This window comes from Labrus bergylta, chromosome 17 (genome assembly GCF_963930695.1).
Source record: "Labrus bergylta chromosome 17, fLabBer1.1, whole genome shotgun sequence".
In the NCBI taxonomy this organism is placed as follows: domain Eukaryota; kingdom Metazoa; phylum Chordata; class Actinopteri; order Labriformes; family Labridae; genus Labrus; species Labrus bergylta.
Window position 1 is genome coordinate 12,259,603 of NC_089211.1, and position 27,646 is coordinate 12,287,248.

A 27,646-nucleotide genomic window follows, 5' to 3' on the forward strand; every position below is an offset into this window, starting at 1 on the left:
AGTGTGACCCACTTACCTGTTAAGTCCTTTTTGTCCCCGTTTTCCAAAAGCCTGCAGGCAGAGGAAGAAGAATGAGAGGCGATTAAATGAGGTGGGGGGGGAGGGGGAAAAGAGCGTCTCTGTATGGGAGGGGAAAAGAGAGATACAATACAAGTGGCTCTGGTGTGTTTTATATGACCTCCTATAAATCAAAATGTCCCTCACTTTGAGGACAGAATCTTTCCTTTGTCTTTCTATTTATATGCCTCATTTACCCTTTAATGGTTTTCCAAATCCCCTTCATCCTGTGGCTGTAATACAGTCCACTGTGGGGTCATTGCCTGCCCACATAGCAGCACTGCGCTCCCTCTTGTTCACTGCAAACACTGTGATTCTGTCAAAAGACTCTAACATCCTAGTCGCCCGCACTCATTCACCTCACTTTTCAGCCCATTGTGATGTATCGATCCGGGATGGTGCCACTTATTTCCCTCTATTTTTTTTTTCTCCCGGCCCCTCTCTTGACCTAAATTCCCCCGTGTGTGCTCATTAATTAGCTGATGCAAGTCTGCATTCCCAAGAGAGGGGAAAAGCTCATTATAGGACACATCAATACAGTAGAATTAATCATGCTTTAGTATGTGTGATCCACTCTGTGTGTGTGTACAGGTAGTAAACAGGCCCACAGGTGTGTCAACTCTGCATTTATTATAATCTGTTTTCTTTAGCACCCTATAGGGACGGCCCAAAAGGATCCACCACTAAATCCGACGGGTCACAGGATCATTTTAAGGGAATAAGGAAGAAAATTCAGATTTTTTTAATCCTACATATTCTCAGCTGTCCAGTTCTAAAAAAAAAAAAAATCCTTCATTTACTTTTCAAGAATACTTCTTCATTGATTTATAATAGATTTATTGTCTTGATGATGCTTTATTTATTCATGAGTGTCCTCTCATTTGGAGCCACTTAAAGGCAGCAGCACTGAGCTGGAGCTGATTTGTTCTTCAGAGTAAGACTTACCTCTGAATTTGCAAGCTAAGAAGTGTGTCACTCCTCCTCAGGACTTTTATCAAATGGAGTACTCTCAGCAGAAATGATGCATTGATTAATCAATTACTTGATTAACCAAAAAAACCCTGCAGCACATTTGTCAAAAGATGAATTGTGCCGATCATTCATCAAGCAAACATTTTCTGCTTCCAGCTTTTTGAAAATGTATAAATCTGCTGTTTTGGATCAAAAAAGCAATTTCAAAATACCTTGGGCTCTTAGACCTTGTGTTTTTTTTGTTTTTTTTAACCATTCATTTCTTGACCAAACGATTCACAGAAAATATAATTAGCTCATTAATCAAAGATGAATATAATTGCTTGTTGCAACCCCTTAAATGGTTACGTTTTTTTTCTCCAGCTAATTAGAAAAAACAGATGGCCAATTAAAAATGAAAAACACCTCGAGTACAACAACAAAAAGTGGTTTATTAGTAAGGATTGATTACTTAAAACACATCATTATCAAATAACATAAATATATGAACAAGTAATAAACACCATACAGTACAGGCTTATAGGTAAACTTAATTCATAAATGTTTTTTGAATCATCAAAATGTACGTCAAAATCAGGGCACAAGTGGTTGTTGTTTTTTCCATCTCGTCATCTAAGGCTTGGTTACTTTAACTCTGGCACAGTTCCACACATTACATAAGCCCCTCATCCATTACAAAGTCCCATTTAATAAAGAGCTAAAACATTTCTTCTGCCAGACAACATCAATTCATTGTGCTCGCTTTCTGGAAACAACCCAAAAGAATCAAAAAAAGGAAAGAAAAATGAAATACAGTGCAAAAAGCATTACCTCATCGGTAAACGGCAAACTTTTTCTACTTCTGCCATCTCATACTCTGCATCCAGATTCTGTTTAACCGACACCATATGGGAACCCAATGGTTCCCTCCCACTGTCATATGTAAGGCTGCAGGCACTGTAGCACCAGTAGGAGCTAAGATCACAGCTCATACAGGGAGGCTTCACATGGTGCAAAATCAAAGTGGGAAGAGAACACAGTTATAAAAAAAAGTTACCGCTCACAACCTGACTTATAAATTGGTTCACAGATTTTAGCTCCTGCATGTATTATAACATTTGTGTCAGGCAGAAAGAAACACAAAACTGCAGCGCTGAGAGGCATTAAGCTATAATGAACTTTGTTGACTTGGTCGATACTTGTGGAAAATGTTAGTGATGCTACGTGTTCAGTAAATAAGCGCTGAAACAAAAAGCCAGTCAACGAAAAGCTAATTGATAATCAACTCATCTAGTTGTTTAAGGCACCAACCTGCAAAAATGAATTGAAGGTTAGCTTCTCGATTGTGAAGGTCTGTTGCTTTTTTCCTGGAATCACTTCACAGTAAACAAAAACTCTTTGGAGGTTTTCTTTTTTTTTTTTTTTACTGTGAAGTGATTCCAGGAAAAAGCAACAGTTCATCACATTAAGTAGACCAAGAGATTCAATTTGTTGATTAAAAATAACATTTACAATAATCACATTTTAAATCATGAGAACAACTGTGAGTTGTGCCTTTAGTTGACATATTTGAGAGATCATGTGAACTCTTGTCTTATACACAGGCATGTTAAAGGAGGCTTTAAGTTGATCTGGAGTGTAACGGTGCATTGTGTTGCTTATGTGGAATGATTGTCGAGCTGATTTGACTTTTTTTTCAAACTTTCTAGTGCTTAGGTGGTATAGATGAATTAGTTAAATAAAGGCCAGCATAACTTACTTCTTTAACAAATATATATGTATAAAGCAGATTCTTCTTCTGTTTCAAAAGTCAAAATTTGATCCAACTAAGGCGCTCAATCACATCTTAACTTGTCAGCCAAATAACTTGTTACAGCATGTTCCTGTGAAAACTGGCTCCTGTGCATGAACTGTACTGAGACAAGTAGAGCTTCAGAGTTCAGCAAACAGATCCTCACTGTCTGCTGCTCACTCCGAGTCTGACAGATTCAAGGCAGAAACAGATGGGGGGGGGGGGGGCCTGACTGGCCAGCTGAGAGGGAAGCCTGTGCTTTGAAGTGGATTGCCATCATTACTCCTCCTCTATGTCCCAGCATGGCACACTGGGTACAACAAAACGGAGCTGACAGCCACAGCCTCAAAGTGCTGCTTTTTTTTCACTCTCATAGTTTAAATGAGTTTGTTTGGAAAGCACGTATTGGTAGGAGTCTTTGTGAAGACAGTGTTTAAAACCTTTAAAAGTAGGCTCAGAGTTTTCCTTTTTCTATCAATCCTAACACAACTGTTTCAACTGAATATTTATTTGGAGATTTTTTTTTAATTTTTTTTACTTAACACCGTAGGTAAACACTGTCCACTTAATAATGTACATGTTCACATTCTAATGCACTCTGGTACAAATGCTTTACCTTTAAGTCTGTTTATTATCACTCAGAGAGGTTATAGCTGAAAGTTATGTGTCAGCATTAAGGTCATAGTGAGTAAGTGGTTGTTGAGCGATGTCTCCAACTCTGCTACCCAACGTGTAAATGTAAAAAGTAAGACAAACACATCTCAAAATGGAGCGCAGTACAGTACTGCATTTCACTCTGACGTCAGTAATAATCATCTTATCTAATTTACATATTTCTAACCCTGCCTCTAAAAACATTTTGCTCTGTATACTGGCAAAGCTGTTCCATTGGACTAGACTGCACTCCACATCTGTGTCTGACAAAGTGAGAGTATTTGTCTTGCTTGCCTCTAGTGTTAATAAGACATGTGGATAGGGGTGGGTTTATTTGGCACAAATTCTCTGGATTAATGCAGCATCCCAAAAAAACAGAGCATTCTCAGACAAAAACTACTTTTTAAACGTTGAGCTTTGTCTCTCATGAAGAACGACAAAAAATAATCAGAGAAAATATCAATAAACAGTCAGCACTGGATCTATTTTTTTTAACAGTGTTCTGGAGATTCTTCAGTGAAAGTTGTTCCCCTTTTAAAATACAGAGGGATTTGACCTTGACCTTGACCTTTTGACCTTGACCTTTAGTGTGGTAGATTCATCAGCCACATTTAAAAAGAAAACTGCAAACATACTTGTTTCTTTTTCTATCGCTCTAATTGTGATGGACGTTTGGCAGGAATCTGCGTGACTTGATGACTCGATAGATGTCAAGTGTGAAAAAACTCAACTCTAGAACTCTCTCAAATCTATTCCTACCACATAATTCACAAAGATTCATACATTGTTACCTTTACACATGGATTGAATATTTCATGGAAATAATATGTCCTCACCCCTTCTACCTTCTATCTGTCTTTGGACTGTTGTGATTTCTATAAAAGCTACATGAAGTGATTTTGGCTATCTCAATATGAGAAATGATTTCAGCTTCTGTTACATAATAGGAGTGCATAGGATTTACAGATGAATACATTTCATACCAGCTCCCTGTATGGAGTTTTTTTTAAAGACTGTTTGTTGTTACGTCACACACAGCTAACGAGTCCAGGTTACAGAGGGCAAAATGCTAATCTGTCGTGCTGACAGTGTCAGGGTCAGGGGACAGTTTTAGAGTCATGTGGGACGGACCGGAGGTTGAAATGTGAGACGGACAGGTTAAATAGAGACAACCTGTGTGAGCAGAGTTCATCCGGCCGCTCTTCACTTAGTGGAATGTCTGGAATGGACTTCCTGGTTTGACGGCATGTGAAGTGGACCGGCAGAGACGGTGGAAGACCGAGGGTGGCTGCTGTTGGGCGAGGCAATGCGGTGATGTCTATCGTCCAGCTCTTCATCCTGAGAATCAGAAGCAAAGTAACGTGTCAGTGAAGACAGAGCACTTCATTTTATTTAGGTCTGAAGAAAAATAAAGAAATTCAAAATGAGTATTGAATAAAAATGGTGTCATTAATGTAAAACCTCCATCCTTTAACAATCTCAAACCCGATTGGAGCGGCTTGTATTCCTCTTCTGATCACTGAAGTAACAGGCTTTAAAGCATCCAGTTAAAAAAGGCTTTCCTCTAATCCTTGGCCTGAGCTGGACACCACCAATCCATTCTAATTATCTCTTTACTCCACTCGGTGTCTGAAGAACTTGTAGCAGATGTGCTTTATCAGCTGATGGGTTTAGTTGGAGAATCTTCTTTGAATAAACTCCAGTTTAAACAGACTAACACAGCTTTTGATGTTAATCAGACACACACTCTCTAAAGTTGTGTCACTCAACTTTGGTGCATATTTTCAGTCACTGTCTGCAAGGTTTGTTAGGTTGTTCTTTTTTTGTTTTTTTTTAAATCTCTGATATGGAAAACATTCTTAAAAACTTGACTTGATTTCTGACCTTGAAACATTGTCCAGCCTTAGCTCTTACAGCTTAAACATATAATTTAGTTTGATTAGATGGCCCCTGCATGTTCTTGTAATTTATTTGAGACTCTAATTTACGGCATTATTAGAAGTTCTAACACATTTATTGGCCTGATTCCAGGATGAACCCCTGATCTCTGGTTGAACAATAGCCAACCAGACACTTTTGACTTCCCACAAGTGATTTAAGTGCTGTACTTATCAGAGAGAACTCATCGTTTTTAACCATTATCACCAGTGTTTCGCACCGTGTCAGCGGTCTCCTCCCCTTCAGTGTGCTCTCCGTAGCATTGATTGTATACCTCCATGTCAGACAGAGCGCTCTCCAGTGCCTCCTCCTCATAGTCAGTGTGGTAGTCTGACTCTTCTGATGGAGGGGACGGGTGGAGAACAGGAAAGCAAAGAAGCACATTGTGGGTGAGCAAGTTGGAACATGTGGTGTGAGGTGATAAAAGAAAGTGGGTGTTCAGGTGAATGAGTCAGAGAAGCAAAAATGTGCAACATTGTGAGGAGTCAAACTGGGCAGTTTGATGAAAAGAGGTTATAAATAGAAAGAAGAGGAAGAATAAGAAGGCAGATAACTCTGAGAGACATCAGTGGTTGTTCGACACAGCTTCACTAAAAACGGTTTCTAAAGGGAATCATTTTCTATTAGAAGATTTTATCTTTTCATAAACCAAGTTTTCTACCAGTATGTTTACTTTTCATCAGCATCTTAGAAACTGTAAGATCCGAATACGATCTCTGGAATACGATTTCAGAAATCCATTTCTCCTCCGTGTTAAACAGATCCATGTGCTAATACAGAATGACGGGAAAATGAAAACAACTCCGAAACAAATAAGAGCGAACACTGGAAACACAAACATTGATTTAAAAAAGTAATAGCCTTGTCTGTTATCAGAGACACATGTGCACAAGTGTGAGTGTTGCTTTACCATCCACCACAGCGGGTTTTACAGGCTCTATGCGGGACACAATTTCTGCCAGGTCAGTAAAGGAAGCATTGGGACAAGTCACCACCTGAAACACACACACACACACACACACTTATATACATGTACACACTCAAAGAAATCACAGAAATAGAATCAGTCTTTACCCAGTGTGTTTCAATCTGTCGGTGTATGCTAACTAATGTATCGCGCTTTAGCTACACCAGCTGCTTACTGTAAACACCTCGTCTGTCAGAAAGCTGTCACGTATTCCTGCCTTCATCATACGCTGGTGAAAACATAGAAAAATGCACGTCCTAATTTTTCATGCAGAGGGATAAAGAGACACAAAATCTGTTCACACAACATTTCCATAATGGCAGCTGTTTCCACACAATGTAAAACTGAACCGGAAACAGTAGAAAGGAACACTGGGAAATCTAAAATGTAAACTCTAATTCTTGCTTTTTTTCCACTCCTCCGTGATGGAACTACAAAAAACTAATCTATGTCCTTTAACCATTCAAATTCCACACTTAGTTTTGAAATCTCTGTCACCAGTTTGGTCTTTTTCTTTGTTCTGCATTCTTTGTGGCACCACTGAGCACTCTACTGTATTTACTGTCACTGGAAGAGATTTGTTGTTTATCCTTAGAGTTGCCTCCTCCAGTGAAACCTGCTGACAGGTTAGTTACTGTGTGGGATAGTTACTGTTCTAAAAAAGAAAATTGGACATATTTATAGTTTCTTAGACAATGAGTGTAGCTCCATTGTTTTTTTGCGCTTCAGCATTGTTCATGTTAATTAGTGAGTTTGTTGCTCTGTACTGATCGTCACAACTTCTCTTTTGTATCAACTCGGTTCTTTCCCTTCATCCTGCTGATTCTCAGTTGGTGGTAAATATCTCATCTGTCTTAATCCTGTTCTCTCCTCCCTCTATCTGTCTATTCGTCTTTCTTTGACATTACTGTGGGGACAAATGTGCTATTTGATAAATAAGCTCCTCTGCACTTTAAGCACAGCCTGATAAATAGTTTTTATGATATTACTTTAACAGGAATGTAGCCCGAGGGCTTCCACGCGAGGCTGCTGGAGTCTAAATGTAGCTGACACATTTAATGGTGACATATTGTAGAAACAATAAGGATAGGAGAAAATGGAACCAATAAAATAAACACGTGTTCTATTAAAATGTGGATATTTTTGATACACTTCAAACAGTACATGGAGTACAAGATGAAAGATGACAGACCAGACTCAATGGAGTATTGGATTTACATTTGCTTACGTGTTGAAATGTGACAGACTACTTACTTACTGTAACTCTTGATTAAAATAGTTCAGGACGACATAAATCGCCTGTTATTGCACAAATGTGTCAAAATGCAGAGCAGAGCCGTTACAGAGATCAGTTATATTGCAACGCTCCTACTCCTTCATGGTTCTGTATTCAATTCTCCTTGATTGATTTCTTATTATTTGTTATGAAGTGTTCCTATACATGTTCCCCTCCCTCCATCCTTACATTGTTCTTGCTTTGGGTGTTGTGGAACTCCTCCTGGTGTCTGTCTTTCAACATTTTCTCCACCACTCCACTGCGAATCCAGACGTCAAACACAGTCTTTCCATGCTGGTATCCCACCTCCTACGTTATCCAAACACAAACCATCTCGTTTCAATGTTATGCTCCATGTTATAGAAAACTGAGTCATTCAGAAGAACTTTAGAGGAAACTACAACCATGATGATAGGGTAAAAACATGTTTGAAAACTTACAGCAATCTCATCAAACTTGCCAAACTCCAGTGTCCTGTATCTGTCGATTGGAGGTCGGATGTATTCACAGTAGTCGCTGTTCTTCACAGACTCCAGCTGCCTCACACAGCACACGTAAGCCAGCCGAGTCTGAATCTCTGCCATGTTTAACACCTAAGACCACAAGTGCAATGAGAAATGAACAGAAGCATCACTAAAAAAAAAAAAAAAAAAACTCCAAAAATATCCTCATTGTTATTCATAGGACATGTTTACTTTTACACATCCTCACACATCCACTGTTGTGTTTTTTTTGTTGCTTTTAATCAATCCATTACCTTGACTTTCTCAGCCAGGGGGTTGAGGCGTTTCCATAGCAGCCACCAGCCAGAGAGTGAGTCCCCATAATTAGTGAGGTTGGTTTCATCCCGGCTGCCCACGTCGATAGCTATCACCACTTTGGCCCCCATGGAGCGCGCTACATCAGCTGAGAAGAGAAGAGGCAGAAACAGGAAGAAAGGTGGGACAGGAGAGGAAGAGTTAAACTTTGTGAAATAATCCTACAGAAGTAAAGAAGTAAAGTCAAAGGCTGAGTTACCTGGCAGGTTGTTGATATAGCCTCCATCCATCAGCAGGTGTCCGTCTTTGGGGTCACAGAGAGGAGGCAGGTACCCAGAGAGAGACATGCTGGCTCGGACATAACGCCACAGGGAACCTCAAACAGCAAAAAGGCAATTCTTCAGTTTCATGCCATTTAAGCAACAAGTATTTTATTAAAAGCAACCAACCTGAAATAACAGAATCAAAGCCATCAATAAATGTGATTCAAGGCTCAGTTTACCCCACATCATTTGTTTGTGTTTTATGGGGAAAATGTGTATGTTGTGGCTGTCAAACAGAAATGTAATTATCACAACAAAATAAATTTTAACAAAATTTGCATTTTATTTATATGTATGCAGTTTTGCCATTTAAATCTAAATGTCACATATTATGCAAAATGCCCCTTACCATGTTTTTGTAACATTATATTGTGTCCCTAGCCTGTCTACAAACCCCCCAATTATGAGAAAAGTCCATCCTCTCCGTGTTTTGCATGCTCCACTTTTCAGAAAATGTGTGCTCAAACAGGCCGTTTGGAGATTGTCATTTGTGACATCACAAAGGGAAATAACCCCTCCCCCAGGTTGGTGACACCCCCACCGCTAGATGTTTGCTCTGCCCTGAGTCTGGCTTCTCACCATAAACAATCGTGCATGGTGCAAGAAAAGCCCAATCCACACACCCTTCTAGAGAGGGGCGTGGCCTAACAGAGCTCACTTTCATTCAAAGCTACGGACACAGCCTGTTCTGAGCAGGGCTGAAATAGAGGAGTTTATAGACATGATCAAATACAGGATCAGAGTGGATTTCTAACAAGAAACTTCAAAGACATGTTTTGAGGAGCTCTGAGATTTATTCAAACTTGTTGAAAAGGACAATAATATGTGATCTTTATATCACCATATAGACCCTTTTTCTCAGCATTTTTATCTTTATTTTTTATTTTATAACAGTGTGGTCATAAAATGTGCAGATACGGTATGTGCACTGTATGCACATATTTGATATACTTTCTTACACTGGATGCTCATTTGTATTAACTGATTATTATTTTGTTCTCTTTTCTCTCTTTACATTGTGTTATACTCGTTGTTATATACGTGCACATTTATTAGATATTTCTCATTTCCATTCATGTTTCCTACATTTCTTCAAGCTTATGTTCAGTATAATAGGAACTGCAACCCTGGAAAATTCACCTCTGGGATGAATAAAGTATTTCTGACTCTGACTGTACCTACCATCAGTGTGTACCCTCATGGCCGAGGCAGTGATGTCAGTTGTAATATTGAAATACGGGATCCAAAGGTCCTGCATACACAAAAAGGTTACATGGAAACAGATCAAAATAAAGCTCACATGGTCCTGCAGCATCAAAGGATATTTTTAGATGTTAACCTGCTGAAAATAGTGACTTTTCATGCTCTTTTCTTTAGTGCAGATGAAACTTCATCTCACTTACCTCAATCTGTTTGCTCTTGAAGACATTGCTGATGCTCGAGTTAAAGGAAGCTCCTGAAAACATGGAGGTGACCGGGTACGTCAAATCCAGAACCTTCTTGAACACCGATGTCATTTCCTGGAAGGGGAGCCAAAAGAAAAGAAAGGTTAAATGTTTCTTCACTTGACACCTCTGGATGATTTCTTTCCTCAAGAACAAATTAAACGTAATCCCTTGAAGTTGATTTGAGAGTTAAATTTCATCTAAAACTTCAGCTTGATTTGTATTTATATATGTGATGGTGCGGTACATGAAAGTCACTAGTCTCCTCTTCCCCCCGGTGTGTTCACAGACTTTTCTAAGTAATTTAATCATCTTAAATTTACTCCGCATGAAAAGCATCCATATTTAGACAGCTTCCCTGATTTGGTGAAGAACACATTTTTCATCACAACTGCTGTTATTTAATATATGTTCAATACGGATGAACAGCATCCCAGCCAGCTGCTTGTAAATAAAACTTTCAGAACCAAGGACAGAGCCAGAAAACGAGGGGCTGGATATACTGCAGGAAGGCAAATGGTAGCACATGTTCAGCCAGCTGATCTGGACAGCGAGCAGGTGTCTCAAATTAGCTGTCATGAATAGTCTCAGTATAAAGAAACACAAGGACGGATTCCATCTTAAAACTGAAATAAGTTCTGTTCATAGTGTTAATATGCAAACCATCTACGACTACATGCAATGCCATCCCATTACTTCAGATTATTATTTTCTTTTATTTTAAAGATTTTTTATGGGCATTTTCTGCCTTTTTTGGAGAGACAGGACAGTGGATAGAGTTGGAAATCAGGGAGGGAGAGAGAGTAGGGAATGACATGCGGGAAAGGAGCCACAGGTTGAATCCAACCTGGGCCGCTCGCTTCGAGGACTATAGCCTCCGTACATGGGGTGCGCGCACTAATCACTGCACCACCAGCGCCCCACTTCTGATGCTTAATAAGTACAGTGGGGTTAACTATATGAAAAGTAGAATCCAGAATAAAAAATTCTACATTCCTCACTTCATCAGAGTGAGCATGTGCTGTTGTACACAGCTTCTCTTTTATTCAACAGAATGATGTTTATCTGCTAAATTAACCTCCTCAAACAACAACGTGTGTTAAACAATTTCTACACTTAAATGCACCATTCAGGGAGGAAACACATTGGTAGGTCATCTCTCAAGGCTCTCTGGTCAGCAGATGTTACATAACATGCTGCCTTTGTTTGTTTGTTTGATCAAGGTCAAGATACATCAACTTTACACATGAATTTTATTCAACATGTACTGCCAAAAAATAAGTGAGGAGTTTTCCTCATATTGACCTTGTGATGCAGAATTGATCAGTTTTAAATCCATCCACAGAACTTTGATTGTCATCTCTCTTTCTACATGCGTTTCTTGCATGTCCCCTGTCTACATGAAAAACAATGCTCACAAATAAAACATCATTGACTCTTCCTGTCAAATTCAGATTTAGAACAACACTTGTGTTTCTTTGGCTCTCACCATTGCCCATTCTCTGGCTCTCATCCTCATTCGACTGTGGCTACGATCTTCTGCATAAAGGGCCCCCATCAGGGAACCGATTGAGACGCCACCAATGAGGTCCACTGGGATGCCGGCCTCGCACAAAGCTCGCAGTACCCCCACCTGGGAACAGCCCCTGGACAAGAGGGTGGAGAAATAAACAAGGATAGGACAGAGGAATATCAAACGTTAAAGCTATATTCGATTTTTTTTAAAGTTAATGTACTGGACTAAAGCATATTCTGATGTGAACTCTAAGTCTCAATGGAGGAGACGGCAGACAGTTACCTTGCCCCTCCCCCTCCCAGGATAAGAGCAATAACATTTCCTGTGAGGACTCGAGCCAGACGTGAGAAGTCTGAGTGTCGGTCTGCTGGCTTCTCGAACACACGCTGATATAACTCCAACTGAAAAACAGGAAAATGACTCTTAAACAAGGAACGAGGAGTTAGATGGCAAGATGACGAAGACCTGAGTAAAAGGGAAAAAAATCCTGATGAGTAAGAAAGATCTTTTTTTTTTTTTTTTTAAAGAAAATCCAAACTTTTGGGAAAGTAACAGCCAGCAGAGGGAAAGGGAAACCGCTTTGATGTGCAGATGAGAAATAAGAGAGATAATAAAAAAACATTGACCATATTTTCCACTCTTACCAGTTTGGGCAGGCTCCTCTTGGAGAAGACCCTTCGGGGACACGAGAGGTGGAGGTGTCTAGAGATCCAGCTCCGCATGTTCAACCAGTCTACAGTTCCTTTGGGTGGGGGGCCGTCTTCTCTGTGCAACAGCACCAGCTGCTTCTGGGCCCGCACTGCACTTCCTTCTAACATACGCTCCAGCTAGAGGGGAGACATCAAGAGTAGATGTCTCAGAAAATGTTATACTCCTCACTTTCATCAGATAGGCACTGATGTAGTGCTTGTACAGAATTTTGAGTGATAGCTCAATACTGCAAACTTCAGGTTTACATGAGCACAGTAACTGAACCTGTGCAGGCTTGTGATTCCAATAATCTAAATATTGTTTTAGTGACAAATAAAGATTTGGATGAAGAGGGACAAATCATTTATCTTTGAGAATGGCAGAAAGTGAGATGAGCATTCCAGCTGAGGCAGTTTAACTATAGGACTCTCTTGAAAAGGAAGGTGGGGATTAGGAATGGGGGGTTAAATAGTCTGAGTGGAAGGTCAGATGCGCCACCCAGTCAAAAGGCCCCCTGCCTTTAGTGGTTTAGAGTGTGCACAAGGTGAGAGGCTTCATTTGTGTTTGCCCTGAAAGATAAAATCAACCCAGAGCTATGACTCATTCTGGGCCTGAGCAAATATTGATCCATTTCTCCCACCATCTCCTGTTAAACGGGGTTACATTCCTCACTTCTCTGGGCCCATTTTTCGATTTTGAAGGCAATTACCTTTCCTTCATCAGCTGGACGTGCACCTTTTTCCTCTTCCAGTCGACCTTTCTTTTCACAACATCTATTCACCCATTGCTTACGTCTCCCTTACGCCCAAGGTCCAAATACAAAATGTTGACTGGTAAGTAGGTTAAACCTCTTTGTATAACTGTGCTTTAACAGTACAATGATCAGCACTGACCTTTATATCAAATCAGTTCATATCAAGATCTTGGGTTATTAATAGAGAGAAGATTGAATAAGAGCTCAGTTAACAATAACTGGAGGGATAACTTCTTTGGAGAGAAAAAACAACAAAGGCTGATCAGATTCAATCTCCAAAGCATAATTTTAGAGTATTTTTGTCCTCCACTGTGAAACTATAGCACATCAATCAGTCAAAGTGCAGCTCCATGTGACAGATTCCTTCATTTCATAAACATGGACACTGTTAACTACATGAGGACGATGTTTGTTGGACTGACTCCATCTAAACTACAGTCTCAACAAACGCAACACTGAAACACATGCAACAAGTTATTCTGTTCACAATGGCTTTAATTAGAGTGAATATCTGTTTTGGTCACTAAAATTAAGTGATGTCACTTAGCCGACCCCCCTTCGATAAAATACCAACAGTAGAGAAATAGTGGGCTTACAGACGGGAAAAAACTGATTTATGTAAAAATCGAGATTCTTCTCTTCTAAGATTAAAAATCCATTCCTAACTTCCCAATTTTTTTGGGGGGGCTTATCAGTCACTCCCTGCTAAGTGCTACATCTAGCTCTTAAACTCAGTAGAATGCCAAATAGAGCAACAAGAAATTCAGCCAGTCTCACAGATGGCTGGAGTAGATCCTGAAGTATGAACTGATTCAAAAATAGACTTTGAATACATGGATCTCAGAATCATTTTGAATCGAAAATCGATTCTGAAATGAATCCTGATCCCAAGAATCGAAATCAAATCGTGAGACAACCAAAGATTCCCAGCACTAAGTGGGCTATTTAGCCATTCACTTTAACTATAGAAAGACACAATTAGGGATTAGCATACATAATGGGCAATTTAGCAGATACAGAACTGGACGTTGCCCTCAGGGGGAGAGACCCAAAAACCGAGCTATCTAAAAAAATAAATTTAAAAAAAACACTTTGACATTACATTTGCAAATTTGAAAGAAACATTGTCTGAATGAATGCTAATTTAGTTCAGTTAATGCTTGAATATGAACAGGCAAGAGTTTTGTAATGTGGCCATTTATACTTTTCAGGATATAGACAATATTCCAATGTTGACTTTCCAACTTGATGCCAGTACATTTTGCACACACAAAAAAATAAGTAAGTTATTTTAGTTGTTTTTAAAACATATATCAAATGAAGGCACAAAACATTGGCTGACCTTGCATCCCTAATGTGAGGTATGGCAGCTTTCTTTCATTTAAATCTGTTGTATTTTGTGTTGGACACAAACAAGCAATCTGTAGAAGTCACCTAGGACTTTATAAAATTCAAATATGCATCTTTCACTTTTTTCTTGAAAATACATATTATCAGTGAATCAAACTCCCCCAATCAAACAAAAACTGGATTGAGAAACCCTTGGCAATATTTGCTTTTGCGTCCTGTCTCTCAGTTCTCCACCACTTCCACCTTACCTCCCCAACAGCAGGGTCCTGCTCTCCGAGTCCCACAATGATGATGCAATCAGCCTGACGGATGCAGCGCTGTGTCCAAGGGGTCAGCGTGTAGTCAGTCTGGTAAAGAACAATGCGATGGATGTCTTCCTGTTGGCCCAGCCAGCTGGACAGACGGTACTCATGCACACTGAAGAGGAAAGGAGTCCATTAATGACAGGCTGCACTGCCTTGCTGGCAGCTCACAGTAGATCCAGTTTTTCTGCTGTGCCAAGACACTTGAACTGAATTTAATAAATGTTAGAGAAATTGGAAGCCCAAAGAAAAAATGAATAAAACCAAGAGGATGCTGAAGTGAATGTAAGCGCAACAAATTTATGATCTTTCAGTCTACAACTAAAACACACCTGTCTAGTGCTGCAGCTCCAAGCCGCTGTTTGATGACATCACTGGTCAGCAGAAGAGTGGGACCTGGTGGAGGAAGATCACACCAGTTAAAATCAATGGCCACATCCAAAGTCTCCCACCAAGCCATCACACTTGATCCCAACCCCTTTTTGGGGGGAGGCTCTCTAAGTGGAGTGTTGTTTTATGCAGAACCAGACAGAATGACAATTTCCAGAATGTTTTGAAAACTGAGGCAGTGTAACATGAACCATATCTACCAGAGCAGAGAAATAAGCCGACCTCACTGAAAATAATCATGCTAACATCAGTTTAAATATGTTTGGGTTTATGTAGATGCAAAGGAATATGTAATTAGAGCAGCAGACACGCATGTGTGGAGAATCATTTTCTCCATGTCAATTTGTGTAAACTATGATTTATGGGTTACAGTACAGATATGTCCATATCCAAAAATGTGATTGTGTCTCAATTCCTACACAAAGATAACCTATCCCTTGTAGCTCTATGAGGGGCCATTACCTATGTCAGGACACTCTAAAACTAGGGGTAGAACCAAGGTTGTGAACTGGGATTGAGTGAATATATCTGGTTTGCCAATTACAGGAGGAAGACTCAGCACAGTACTTATCAAACAGGAATATGGTCCTTTGCTAGAGATCGTGAAACACACACTTTAATTCAATTTGATCTGTTTATTTTATCATACCTATTGCAATAAGAGCATGCTGCAGCTCCAGGGTGAAGGCAGTGAGAGGAACATCTTCTGATACAGGCAGGACTGCCACAGTGGAGAGGTTGGACGCTTGGTTTCCTGCATCCCACTTGCTGCCTGGGGTGTGGAGTGCCAAACTGCGAGCTAGGAAAATGCATAAATATTAATAAGGCTCTAACTTAACAGTAAATTGACTTTAATCAAACTAGTTGAATAACCCTAAGTAACCGTGGGAGATAGCGTATGCGTATATAGATGAAGATACCTGTAAGAGGACCGTTCACCTGCCGGAGGATCTTCTGTCCTAATAAGTGGATCAACCTGGTGACAACCTGACAAGCACAAACCACCAGGAGATTATTCAAAGGCTCAATGTAAGGGGCTAGATCATTTTTATAGATGACCTTTGGAAATCCCTTACACATATGCCCACTCTACAGAAAATGTATCATTAATTGAGAGAACCTGAGGGAATTTCCTCTTGATGGAGCTGAGTGCTCCCTCTGGTAACTTCGCCAGCTCGGAGTCTCGTACAGCATGCACTGTGGTGGCTCTGTTCTGATGGGTGAGGGCCTCCACCTGCAGGAAAACACAGGACACATGCTGAGCTTACTCTGCCAGAAAATACATTAACAGGTTTAATAACAAGAAACGAAGAAACCCCAATACTTCATTTTGCTTCAATATACAATTACTTTAAGGAATATGAGATACAGGTATGTCCATGATGGTTGATCCTTGTATGTTTCCTTGTGAAGTTCTAATTAACTTGATGTAAAGAACCATAAACAATATCTCTCCATCTCGTGATTCAGAGTTGACGTCAACACGGCTGTGCTAAATTTGTCTCAGAAACTCAACAATTACAATCTTATTCCCTCCATGACAGAAGCTGCAACCACCGCTTCCCTCCTGCAGGTTACAGTAACCATAGCATCCATCAACCCAGGTATTATTAGAAGCATCTCAGCAGAGATGAGCAGCACCAGCCAATGGGAAAGTGGTTGAAGTATGACAAAGTGACTAGGCTATATGTAGTTTATTAAATTAAAAAATGACAAATAGTGCTGGCACCATTTTCTGTTTCATTTACACTTAAAGCAGACAACTCTGAAAAATGTATGTAAACACGTTTTGTATTCTTGGTAAGTGTAATCTGAATATTTAAAAAGGTAGAAAAAAATAAATAAATAAATAAATATATATATATATATATATATATCTTCCTCCTCAGACAAAACAAAAAAAGAGAAACAATTGGAACATGTTCATCCACCCTTTATTTGGCTGACTGAACAGTAAAGCTGATGCAAACTTAAGCCTATGTCTTAGACTTTAAAAAACATGGACTTAGTATCAGTGACATCAACCACTCGGTTTCTAAAGCAAAGTTTTGAAGCCTAACAATGACAATCGCCATATCGAGGCTGTATCAAACTCATCTTAGGTCAATCTAGAAACAGGCAAAGAGGTGGATCTGAGGCGGGCCTTTTGTCTCCAGGAAAATAGCCACAATGCTTTAAAGTCAGATGAGGCGCACCCAACTGTGCATAACTCTTAGCCTTGATATAATGAAAATGCCCAGTACAGTGTAAACCAATAAACACACAAGCTAAATCTCTGTTGTGTTGGACTAGGCTGTACCCATGTTTATTTCTGCTTAACATGGCTGTAGATGTGACTTCTGGGGCTTTTGGAGTCAGCCTCAAGTGGTCTCTGGAGGATCTGCGGCATTTTACTCCTCAGCATTTTTCAACACCAGAGGATGCGGCTTGGCCTTAATTTAAAAAACAGTTTGTCTATTTTTCCATGATTTCATTTTATACAAATGATTAAAAACAATATTCAAACTACAAGGTTTAATTCAGAGGTTTATTGTCTGAGGGCAAGCTTGTTTTTCCCCCCTATTAAGATACGAATACAGTCAACTAATAAGTCTAAATAAATAACTCAAGATTAAGTGTTATCTTGTTAATCTAAAAATAAAATTGCTTGAAGCGAGTGTTGAGTTACCCCATTAAATATTCATAAGATGTAATTGGTTGACTTATTATTTACTGGCAGTGATATTAGCCTCACGGTCATGCATTGGAGGAGCATCCTGGCAGTATCTGTTTTCTTAACTCTTACTGACAGTGAAGAGTCTATGAATGTTATGATGAACTGCTGTGAACGAAACAAACTATTTTCCTCAAACATAGTTAATATGAAAGTTTGACTCAGAATGACTTATTCTGATATGCAGTCATTAACATTTATGAGGATACTAGAAGTGAAAGAAAATCTTAGCATGGTGCACACGTCGTAGATATTCATAGTTTTTCGCCTACCATCTACCATCTGTCGTCCCTCTCACCATTTCGGCCCTTACCACTCCAATCAGGTCCCCACGTCCGTACTCTCCTATCAGCTCCTTCTTTCCGTCCTCCTTCAGGATGACAGAGCGCAGTCGGCCACTCAGCACTATAAAAGTACTGTCTGATTTCTCTTCTTGCCTGGAAGTCAAACAGAAAAACTTAAATTCACTGCAAATAAGTAAACAAGATGGTGATCCGAGGAACATGAGTTTAGCCATTTCAGAGGACGAGGATGTTTTTTTTTTAACACATAAAAGGTTAAGAGAAGTATACCTGTACACTGCTCTACCGGCTTCCACAGCCATCCAGTCAAGAGCGAAGTCTATCTGTCTGACAAAAGATGACATCCTCCTCACCACAGTATGAGCCACATTCAGCACAACCTTTGGCTCCACTCGCATTATCCTGAGGAGACCAAAATCATTAAAAAAGGAAGGTAAAAGTTTGTTTGAACAAATTTGAAATACAGGGAGGTTTAACCAATTCAAAGCCATGAAATGTGCTTGTATGCATGTTTTCTTGGAATTTGAATTATCATACCTTACTCTTAATTATAATGCAACAGTAATGTGTAACTATGCTGGAGGTAAAAACATTATTAACAGTTCAGAGGAACTAGAAGCTACAAGTAAATTCTAGCTCCTGTATCTACCACACACAGTTTTGCTCACTGTGAGGCAGCAAAGAAGACGGCATATCTTGGGTACAATTTTCCCAATGTTTGGTTGTATAGTGATGTGTTCATGTGACTGACTCATAGAAGTGGGTCTTGGAAATGGAGAGGAAGCTGCAGTCTCGCTGGGCTCGAACAGTGAATATGAGCGGCTCTCCGGTCAGGACAGCGAGCTGACCGACAAGCTCTCCTGGGTGTGTCACGAACAGACGTGTCTCTTCTTCACGGTCGATCATCCGCTGGTAAACATGGAGGAGGCCAGAAATGACAAACTGGATGCTCACCTCCTAAAAAAAAAAAAAACCAGAGTGAAGAGAACACATTTCTCAGTAAGGTGAATGGCAACATATAGTAGAGATTTGCAAATAGGACATATAGATCTGCTGTTTGATCCAAACCATTTTTAACCAATTATCACAAAAGTTCATTGTGTTATTATAAACAACATAGCCAAAGTGTTTGCACTACAATGAAATCTTTTTTTCAGAAACACTGCTTTCATATTCAATATTTCACTAGCTAATTAGATTGAATAATATTTCTAATATTGTATTAAAAACAAACAACTGTGAACAAGGCCTTGATATTGATAGAGAATTGTAGTGCAGTAAAATGATATGGAGATGGAGATATAGTTTAAAAAGGGTTTGGAGATTTCACAAAGTTTGACATTGTGAGTGGTAAAAAAAAAACATGTGCAGTTTGACCAAACAAAGTGCCTTGAGCTTAAAAGGGATTAAATTGTATTTGCTGTATTTGTGTGTTTCAGTTTACTTCAGTTGAGGCTTTTGTGATGAATGTGATTGGCTGAGGGTCACTGTGATCAAAGTAGTGTTTTCAACTAATTGTTGCTGTTAGATGAAACACAGATAGCTGAACAGAGAAGGTGGAGGTTCGGGGCTGCACTCATACACAACTAGTTTTGACGGACTATATTTTGAATTATGAGCTGAAAAGAATGCAATCAAAGTGTTCTCACTGATGAAGGACACCAAAGAGAAAGCTCAACATATAAAGATGAAACGCACTTCCAGTGAACCATGCGGTGCCTCTGTACCCAGCATGTAAGCTGTCAGTCTTACCTGGTCTCCTTGACGAGCCACCACAGAACCAGCTTTGACTTGATGGAGAGTCACTCTGCCCTCAAGTAGACCGGGGTCCTACAGAAAAAGAAAAGATAAATATTGACAACATATGCTTATTCATATCAATGAATATATATCAATATTCTAATGTATCCTACCTGTTATAAAAGAAAAAACAATTATCAACATTTTCCCAGAAAACATGTTCTATAAAAAACAAGTATATGATTATTTTTTGGTTTCAGCCTCTCACCTGCAGCTGGATGATTCCCAGCAGGTCCTTCTTGGCGGCCTGGAAGATTGTGCTGCTCTTACTGAGGTGGATGGCATCAGAGTGCCCCCCACTGTCTGTGTAGTGAAACACTTCAGACGGCGTGTGCTGCATTGTCACACTCTTCTTCAGACTCGACTGCAAAGGCAGACATCAGAGAGGGACAAGTGAGGAAGACAAGACAAGCAGAAGCCCTAGCTGCAATGCATGCTGGTATACTGTGTTCTATACAGACAACTCAATGGAAAAAACGGGGGACAAGGCCGGGAGTTCTTACTTTGGGAGTTATGACAGGACTGGGTGGAGTCTCTTCTATCGTGACTCGAGCTCGCTCACACGCCATGTTCAGGTCATTACCTGCAAATCAGGACAAGGGGGGAGGAAAATGAGTTTTGGTAAGTCTATATGGATGTCTGCGTCCTTGCTCTGGATCAGTAACTGTGATAAGTCTTTGCAGGAAATTAATACAGAAAAATGCCATTTTGGAGATAATTTAGGTTCCAAGCAGTGACCCACCTGCGCAGTCGGTGAGCATCGATGTGGATCGCAGCTTCCTGTGGCTGTTTGAAGGGCTGTCCTTTCCACCATCTGTTTATTGCAATGTGATGTGTCAGCATTGGATCACTCTCAAAACAACATGATGAAACATTATGTGTGTAGTGTATGTTTGGAGTAAGGGTTGTGTGTGCGTGTGTGTGCGTGTGTGTGCGTGTGTGTGCGTGTGTGTGCGTGTGTGTGCGTGCGTGTGTGTGACCTGTCTCTGTGGGGCTCTCTGTGGTTCCAGCAGGTAACTCATCCTGAAAGTGCAAACGACGGGGGGTCTTCCCAGAATTTGCCTCTGCTACCATGCTGTTTACGTTGGACAAGGGCACCGCCTGACTCTCCTGTCAATCAGGCAATAAAAACAAATCAGTCAACAATGTACTTTTTTTTAAGTCAATCGGGACTCAAACCAAATCTAAAGTAACACTTTTTAGTCACTATAGATTTGAAGCATAGGAAAATTAAGACGTTAAGGACCTCATTGGATTGTGGGCTAGAAACATGTTAAGTGTCCAGTGTCAGTCGGGAAAAATACTGACTGTGTAAAGATTGAATTTTTGTAAGACTATTTAGTAGTCACATTCTTATTGACATTATATCAATATTTATTTTCCCATTTATTAGAATCAGTTTGACTAAATAATCTGTAAGCTAATTTCTAAATCCTTCAACAATTGGCCAAGTGAACGTCTTTCCACATATTCCCTCTACAAACGGCTAATTTATAGGGAGTATTTTTGTCATCATTAAGTCATATGCTGACCAGGGCTAAAGTCAACTGCCCCTCTTTAATGAGTGGAAGGGTTGTGATTATTTTTGTTCATTTTCAACGAGAGTTCTGAAGAACGGAGTCATGATACTGTGTTTAATGTTGCGTGAAATTAGCTTGCATGTGTGTGACCTTGTGTACGTGTCCTTCTGATGGTTGTTTATGTACAAATTCATAACCAAGCTCTCTGCATGACTGTGTGTATGTACGCACAATAATGTGTGAGCACTAATTAATTTCCCTCCTACCGGATTGAAGAGTTCAGTTGTGAGGCCCAGATAGTTATGTAACGCTAACAAGGTGACTCTTTGGAGGCGCACCATGATTATCTGCAACACACACACAAAATCAAACAGTGAGCGAAACAGAGCAGAACATATTCGACAGCAGATGTAGTTACGCCCAAATTAGATAGAAATTAATATGTTTCAAAAATGATAACGATGCATTACAGCAAACAAACAAACACATCATAGTGCACATTTATTGATAGACAATCTGTTACCTGAATGACGCGAACAAGGGTTTCTGGGTATTTCTTAAACACGGACTCAAAGGCTGATGCAGGTAAACGTAAGATGGTGGAGCGAGTTGCAGCCCGTGCAGAGACGGTCTTGTATGGAGCTGGATAACCCTGACAGAGGAAAAACAGTTATAAAAGAGATATTAAGCAAAGACAGACAGGACAGTCACTTAAACCACATAATCATCTAAGACTCAGCCACCCACGTGTCTACTGAGTAAGTAATTTGCAAATAGAAAATTATTTATATTAAGGTGTAGTTTTTAAGTTGTTAACTGTACACCTCAGCCAAGGCAAGGCACGTTTATTTATACAGCACATTTCAGCAAGAAGGCAATTCAAAGTGCTTCACACAAGACATCAGAAGCATCAAGACAAAAGGAGAAACATTAGAATAGAAAATGTAAAAATCACTAAAAAAACTAAAAGTATTAACAATCACAGAGAAGATTAACCCTGAAAATATGTTTAAATAAATAGATAACATAGGAGAATGCCTATAATAATTCATTTAAATTGAATTTTTTGAAATAAAATAAGAAAAAAAAAGTTAAGCAGTTAAAACAGAAGCTCAAATATTGAAGGCTACCTACAGAGATATCTTCTGCTCCCTTTCCATATTTCCCTAACATTTTTGTAATTTAATTTTTTGTACCATATATTGTAAAAACATATACTTAGTATGATGCAACCTTAAAACGTTTGTTTTCAGAGCTTGATTTTCTTCATTTCTCTGAAAACATTTTTTTGTTGAGTTCAATTTATTTCAGACAAAACATTTACAAAACAAGTGTCTGAAAAATAACCATTCCATTTTTTCTCATTTTTGAATGCCAATTCTAGATGTAGAAAATCAAACACTTATTTCCGTCCATCACAGGACCTCTGAAAAATTCGGCTCCAATATCAAAAAAAAGTGTTCCTCTGAATTGATGAACAAAACAGCATGCAGCTGGACAAATCATCCAAATGAATTGGTACACAGGAATATCAGGATAATGGACAAATAAATTGAGCTGAATAGAAAGTACAAAAAGGTTGGCTTCTAATTAAGGGAAGTGCAACTTGAAATGTGAACAACTGAGAGGAGAGTGCACTGGGAAAGAAACAAATCAGAAGTCAAAGGACGGAAGCAGAGAAGTAAATCTGACGTGCAGATGGAGGAAATAAGGAGCTCACAGTGATGATGTCCAGAATACTGAGCAGGCTGTGCACACTGTCCCCTGGGTGCACATCCTTTACAATTGGTTCTGTACCATCCTAGAAAAAAAAACAGAAAACCTCAAATTACAACATCCAAAATTTGGTTTGAAGACAAGGATTTTGCACCTTTAAAACATGTCCTTGTGGACTACATGCTACAGCCACAGGTAAAGTACATATTGACAAAAGCCAGCAACAGGAAAACACAAACAAATGTGGACAGAACAGCCATCTTTTATTCTTCTATATACAGTACTGTGGTGTATTATTACTTCTTCTGTTTGTATTTGTTCATGTGTTATGCACATAAAAGGTTGAGGCAGAATACTGAAGGACTCGTAACATAGAGTAAAGTAAACCTTTTCTCCTGATGCTCTTGATTTAAGATGTTTGACTTGGGTTACCAGTGAGAGGCATCATGCTAATGACTTGTCCTGTTCTGTAATCATGTATTGAAAATAAACTCTAAGACCATATATTTCTGTGATGTGTTATCCACATACGTTCTCCTGGATGCAGAGTTCTAGCCTTCCATCCTGGACTACATAGATGCTATCATCATCGTCTCCTGGTCTGAAAAGACCTTCACCCTCCTGCAGCTCGATAAACACCATGTGTCGACAAAGCTCGAGGAAGAGGGGCTTCTCAAAATGACCCAAGACCCTACGACAAGATGCACACATTTTAAAAAAACAAACTCTTAAAAGAAACAATTGTTAAAAGATGTTAAATCCATACAAGAAGTGGTATATTTGTCTACCTAACATTCTTCAGCATGTAGAGGACCTCAGATGGCAGGTTTGAACTCTGCACGTCAAACTCTGTTAGGTCGGCCTCCAGCAGAGAGGGAGGGGGTTCCTTTGGCTGCAGTGTGGGAGGATCTTTACGGATCCTCAGAATTCTTTTGGAAATTATAAAAAAAAACAAAAAAAAAACATTGAAAAAAACATCCTTGATTCAATCTACATTAAAAGGACCAAGCTTATCAGATGTGTTGTTTCCACTTGTATATAAAGAATAAAAAAAGTTTTCATGAAGCATACTTGCGAGCTATGCTTAGAACTTTGGTTCTTTTGCGAATGCGCTGCGGTTGCTTTGATACTGAGGGTGAGGAGGGAGGAGGAATGGAGGAGAGTGTCTGGACCTTAAAAAAAAAGAAATGCATTCAAGATTTTAATTTGACTATACATATTTGTGAATGAGGGCTTGTCAGAAGTGAAAACAAAAGAAACCTTTCGCATTATCTTCCTTCCATAGAAGAGCACTTTATCTCGTTTTCTGAAGCGATACTGCGGAACGCCAGGCTGTTGTTCTCCTTGTAAGAAAATACAAAACAAACGCATACAAGAAAATTTAGGACCACTTTCCAACAAAAAGTAAATATAGGCTTTGCTGAAGAGTCTAGTATTGTAGACCAAAACACGTCTGACATGTAGTATAGCACCAGAACAAGTATGAAGCTTTAAGAGATTGGATGACTCACGAGCAAGCTTAAACCTCCGGTAAAGGAAGAGAACCACGATCCCAATGAGTGAGACCGCAACTGCCGCTCCAATGAGAGCACCTGTGAGCTAGAAGACAGACAAAGATCATTGCCACATTTTGGTCACATGAGAAGACATACAGTGTAGTTGGCCACAACATAGAGCAACTAAGCTGCTCTTTTAGTGACTTAATCCTTCAAAATCCAAAGCTGTGTTCCAGTTAATTACCACATAGTGATTCTGAGTAGGCTTTGAGTATTAAGTGTGTTTACACTATAGAACCCAAAGTAACAGAGTACCTACGACAACAAGCTACCACTTAGTTCAGATTTTTCCAACAATGGAAGGCGCAAATCGAATAGAAGAGAAGCCGACTGTTGGTTTTATTTATTTATTGTTATTTTGAACAAAAGAGCATAGTATTGTGTTTTGATGAATTACGACTATCATACAAACTGCATGTAAATAAGATTTCTTATGGCCTTAAGACATGGGCCAAGATGCACATGTGGGACACGTGTTCATACAGGCATGTTTGACAAATCAGGGAAAAATACAGTGTAAAGTATTATAATCAAAGTATAAAAAACACAAAGATTTGAGTCTTTAACTTCTTTTAGTTTGACAGAGCTGTATGAACCATCATCTACGTAATTCAGTTCTCCTCTAATCTGAATCACATAAATCAGGAGTAAAAAAGACAATACTTGGGATTATTCATTTGGGTGGAAACCAGCCAAACGGCAGCAAGAAAGTAACCCAAATTATCAAAACACTCCAAACAATTTAAACCATCCCCTTATAACAACAAAGTAGATTTTAAACCCCTCAGTCTCGCAGCAGCAAATTCATGTCTGTGATCTCGTTGCTTATAGAAAGCATAGGCCGGAACTCAGTAGTATTTTCATACCATGGTGGTCTGCATCCTCTCCTCGACAAACTTCTGCAACCGCATGGTGAATTCACTTTTGCTGTATTGGTTCAGCACCTAAAAATATAACATAGGTTAACACAGTTCCATTAATACAAGTGAGAGTACGAAGTGGTGGAAAGGCTATTTTGATCCTTGTTAATCGACTTATTTTTGTTTGTACTAGTAAATGTTCATGTGCTTGTGAGCTAAAAGTAACTGGTGACTAGAATAGAATAGATGTTTATTGCCATTTGCACAGGTACAGGACAGTACAGGTACACTGGAATTCTTGTGCGTTTCTCCCTGAGTCAGCTTCTACAAAAAAAAAAGTTAAAATTATATATAAAATAGACTAGCATTGTAAGAAAAAAAGAAAGAGTACAAAAAAAGTAAAAATAAGTTGTATTAACAGCTAAGTAAATTAAAATAAACTGTACAGAAGTTATACACTGTATAATAGAAAGAAAAATAACAATGGGAACACTGTACAATGAAATGAAAATATAAATATGTTTTCTTGTTGCACACATATTTTTCTAAAGGACTAAAACTGTCCTATCAATGTAGTGCAGTAAAATGTACATGTCTGATCTTGACTTGTAGTGACAGACAGGAACAGTAAGTATAACACTTAAATCATTGAACTGCCAATTAAAGTCTCACTATTCACATTAATGCGTCACTCATGTTGTGTCACTACTTCGACAGGAGAACTTGGTCTCACTAACTTACACTTGGCCATTTGCACAAAGCTCCATCGTCTTCTTCTTCTTCGTGGCCATCCATCCTGCAAAAGAAGAGTCAGAAGGCCTCCCTGATGTTTGGTAACAGAGGCGGTGATGGTTAAAGTGAAGTATTTATGGGTTTTTTGGGGGAAAAAAGAAGGAAAACTACGAAAAGAGGAACATAGATTAGATTCGTCAGCATCTTCTGACACTAATCTTCAGACTTCCTGTCTCCGTATACGTTAGTAAAGAAGAAGCTACTTTATGAGCCTGTTTCAAAGTTATTTACTGATGTTTATTTCAAGCGGATGACTTAATTGTGTGAACTGAAGCTGTTAGCTTGACGTTAGCTAAAACAACATTGGCTAGCAGCTGGCTAACCACGGCTACACGTCTTGCCAGTGATAATATATAACAGAAGTCATTTTCAAAACATTGCATTGTGAATTAATTGCGGTACGAGTAAACTAGGCTTACTTTTCGAGGACTTCTGATGCGCGCCACTTCAAGAAAGTAACATTCCCCAACAGACGATGGAGTAAAGTTAGCTGGTAGCTATCAAAGTTTTCTGTGTGCTGTCACTTGCTTAGACCCGCCCATTTTTCAGTGTCAACCAATAGGGGTTTTGATGACTGCTGTTGCCTTGGTACCGTTCAGAGCCCTTGTCCAATCAGGACCGGGGACATGCACATACCCAGTCTTCCTGTTTACAACGTCGAATAAAGGCATCTCGTAACAAAGGTGTCAAGAATCTTTGTGTCCCCCTACTACATGACACAGAAATGTAACAGGAGCTTTTAATATTGGTTGGAGAATGACAAAACACAAGTTTTAAGGTGCATGTACTCTTTTTGAGTATTTAATGTATCTGAACTCTACATTTCAGAGGCAAATATTGAATTTTCCGCTCCACTACAGTTATCTGAAAGTTTGAGCCAGTCACTTTTAAGATTAAGATTTTAAAGCCAAAAGTAATCTTCACTTTGATTAGTTGACAAGAGATTAGTTGTATATATAATATAAGTATATATAATAAGAGTCTCAGATAGTCAAATGTCTTATAAAGTAGCCTACATTCCACAGAGCATTAAAAAACAATGAGTCCACTTCTTCTGTCTTCTGTTATGGTAAAAAAATGAAAAGAAAAAATCACCAACAATAAAATCAAATAATAAATATGGATAACCACCTTTGAACGGTATTAATTTAATGGCTTAGAAGTAAATACAACAAATTTCCAACCCCAGCCCATACTGCTAATTGATATAAGTTGTTCCTGTTA

At 39.2% G+C, this 27,646-nt stretch overlaps 1 protein-coding gene across 5 annotated transcripts; it reads right to left on the reverse strand.

Moving 5' to 3' along the window:
• Positions 1 to 1,440: 1,440 nt before the first annotated feature.
• LOC109987105 (patatin-like phospholipase domain-containing protein 7) lies at positions 1,441 to 26,967 on the reverse strand. 5 transcript variants are annotated; one of them, XM_020638086.3, is made up of 36 exons: positions 26,842 to 26,967; positions 26,372 to 26,426; positions 25,637 to 25,714; positions 24,726 to 24,813; positions 24,475 to 24,557; positions 24,286 to 24,386; positions 24,003 to 24,143; positions 23,746 to 23,905; positions 23,219 to 23,299; positions 22,022 to 22,150; positions 21,765 to 21,845; positions 20,959 to 21,088; positions 20,721 to 20,792; positions 20,482 to 20,561; positions 20,187 to 20,342; positions 19,931 to 20,008; positions 18,930 to 19,135; positions 18,449 to 18,580; positions 18,190 to 18,313; positions 16,284 to 16,397; positions 16,084 to 16,150; positions 15,813 to 15,962; positions 15,106 to 15,169; positions 14,720 to 14,888; positions 12,322 to 12,504; positions 11,960 to 12,078; positions 11,651 to 11,807; positions 10,120 to 10,236; positions 9,899 to 9,968; positions 8,653 to 8,769; positions 8,393 to 8,541; positions 8,076 to 8,228; positions 7,825 to 7,944; positions 6,303 to 6,387; positions 5,613 to 5,731; positions 1,441 to 4,792 (listed from the first exon to the last, which is right to left on the reverse strand). In XM_020638086.3, exons 2-36 carry the CDS (start codon positions 26,423 to 26,425, stop codon positions 4,658 to 4,660), a joined length of 4,062 nt encoding a protein of 1,353 aa, XP_020493742.2. In that variant the 5' UTR covers position 26,426; positions 26,842 to 26,967; the 3' UTR covers positions 1,441 to 4,657. The 5 variants fall into 5 exon arrangements, with proteins under 5 accessions (XP_020493742.2, XP_020493741.2, XP_065821546.1 ...); XM_020638085.3 differs by having other exon boundaries at positions 26,372 to 26,453; positions 26,842 to 26,956; XM_065965474.1 differs by having other exon boundaries at positions 26,372 to 26,529; positions 26,842 to 26,930.
• Positions 26,968 to 27,646: the final 679 nt, after the last annotated feature.

Excerpts from the sequence above, each read along its gene's own strand:
- LOC109987105 (XM_020638086.3), bottom strand. The coding sequence starts at position 26,425 with ATGGATGGCCACGAAGAAGAAGAAGACGATGGAGCTTTGTGCAAATGG. Across the intron at positions 19,136-19,930 it reads TGGCTCGTCAAGGAGACCAG|GAGGTGAGCATCCAGTTTGT; the intron begins GTAAGACTGACA and ends TTTTTTTTTTAG. Across the intron at positions 4,793-5,612 it reads GGGAGGAGACCGCTGACACG|GATGAAGAGCTGGACGATAG; the intron begins GTGCGAAACACT and ends TCTGATTCTCAG.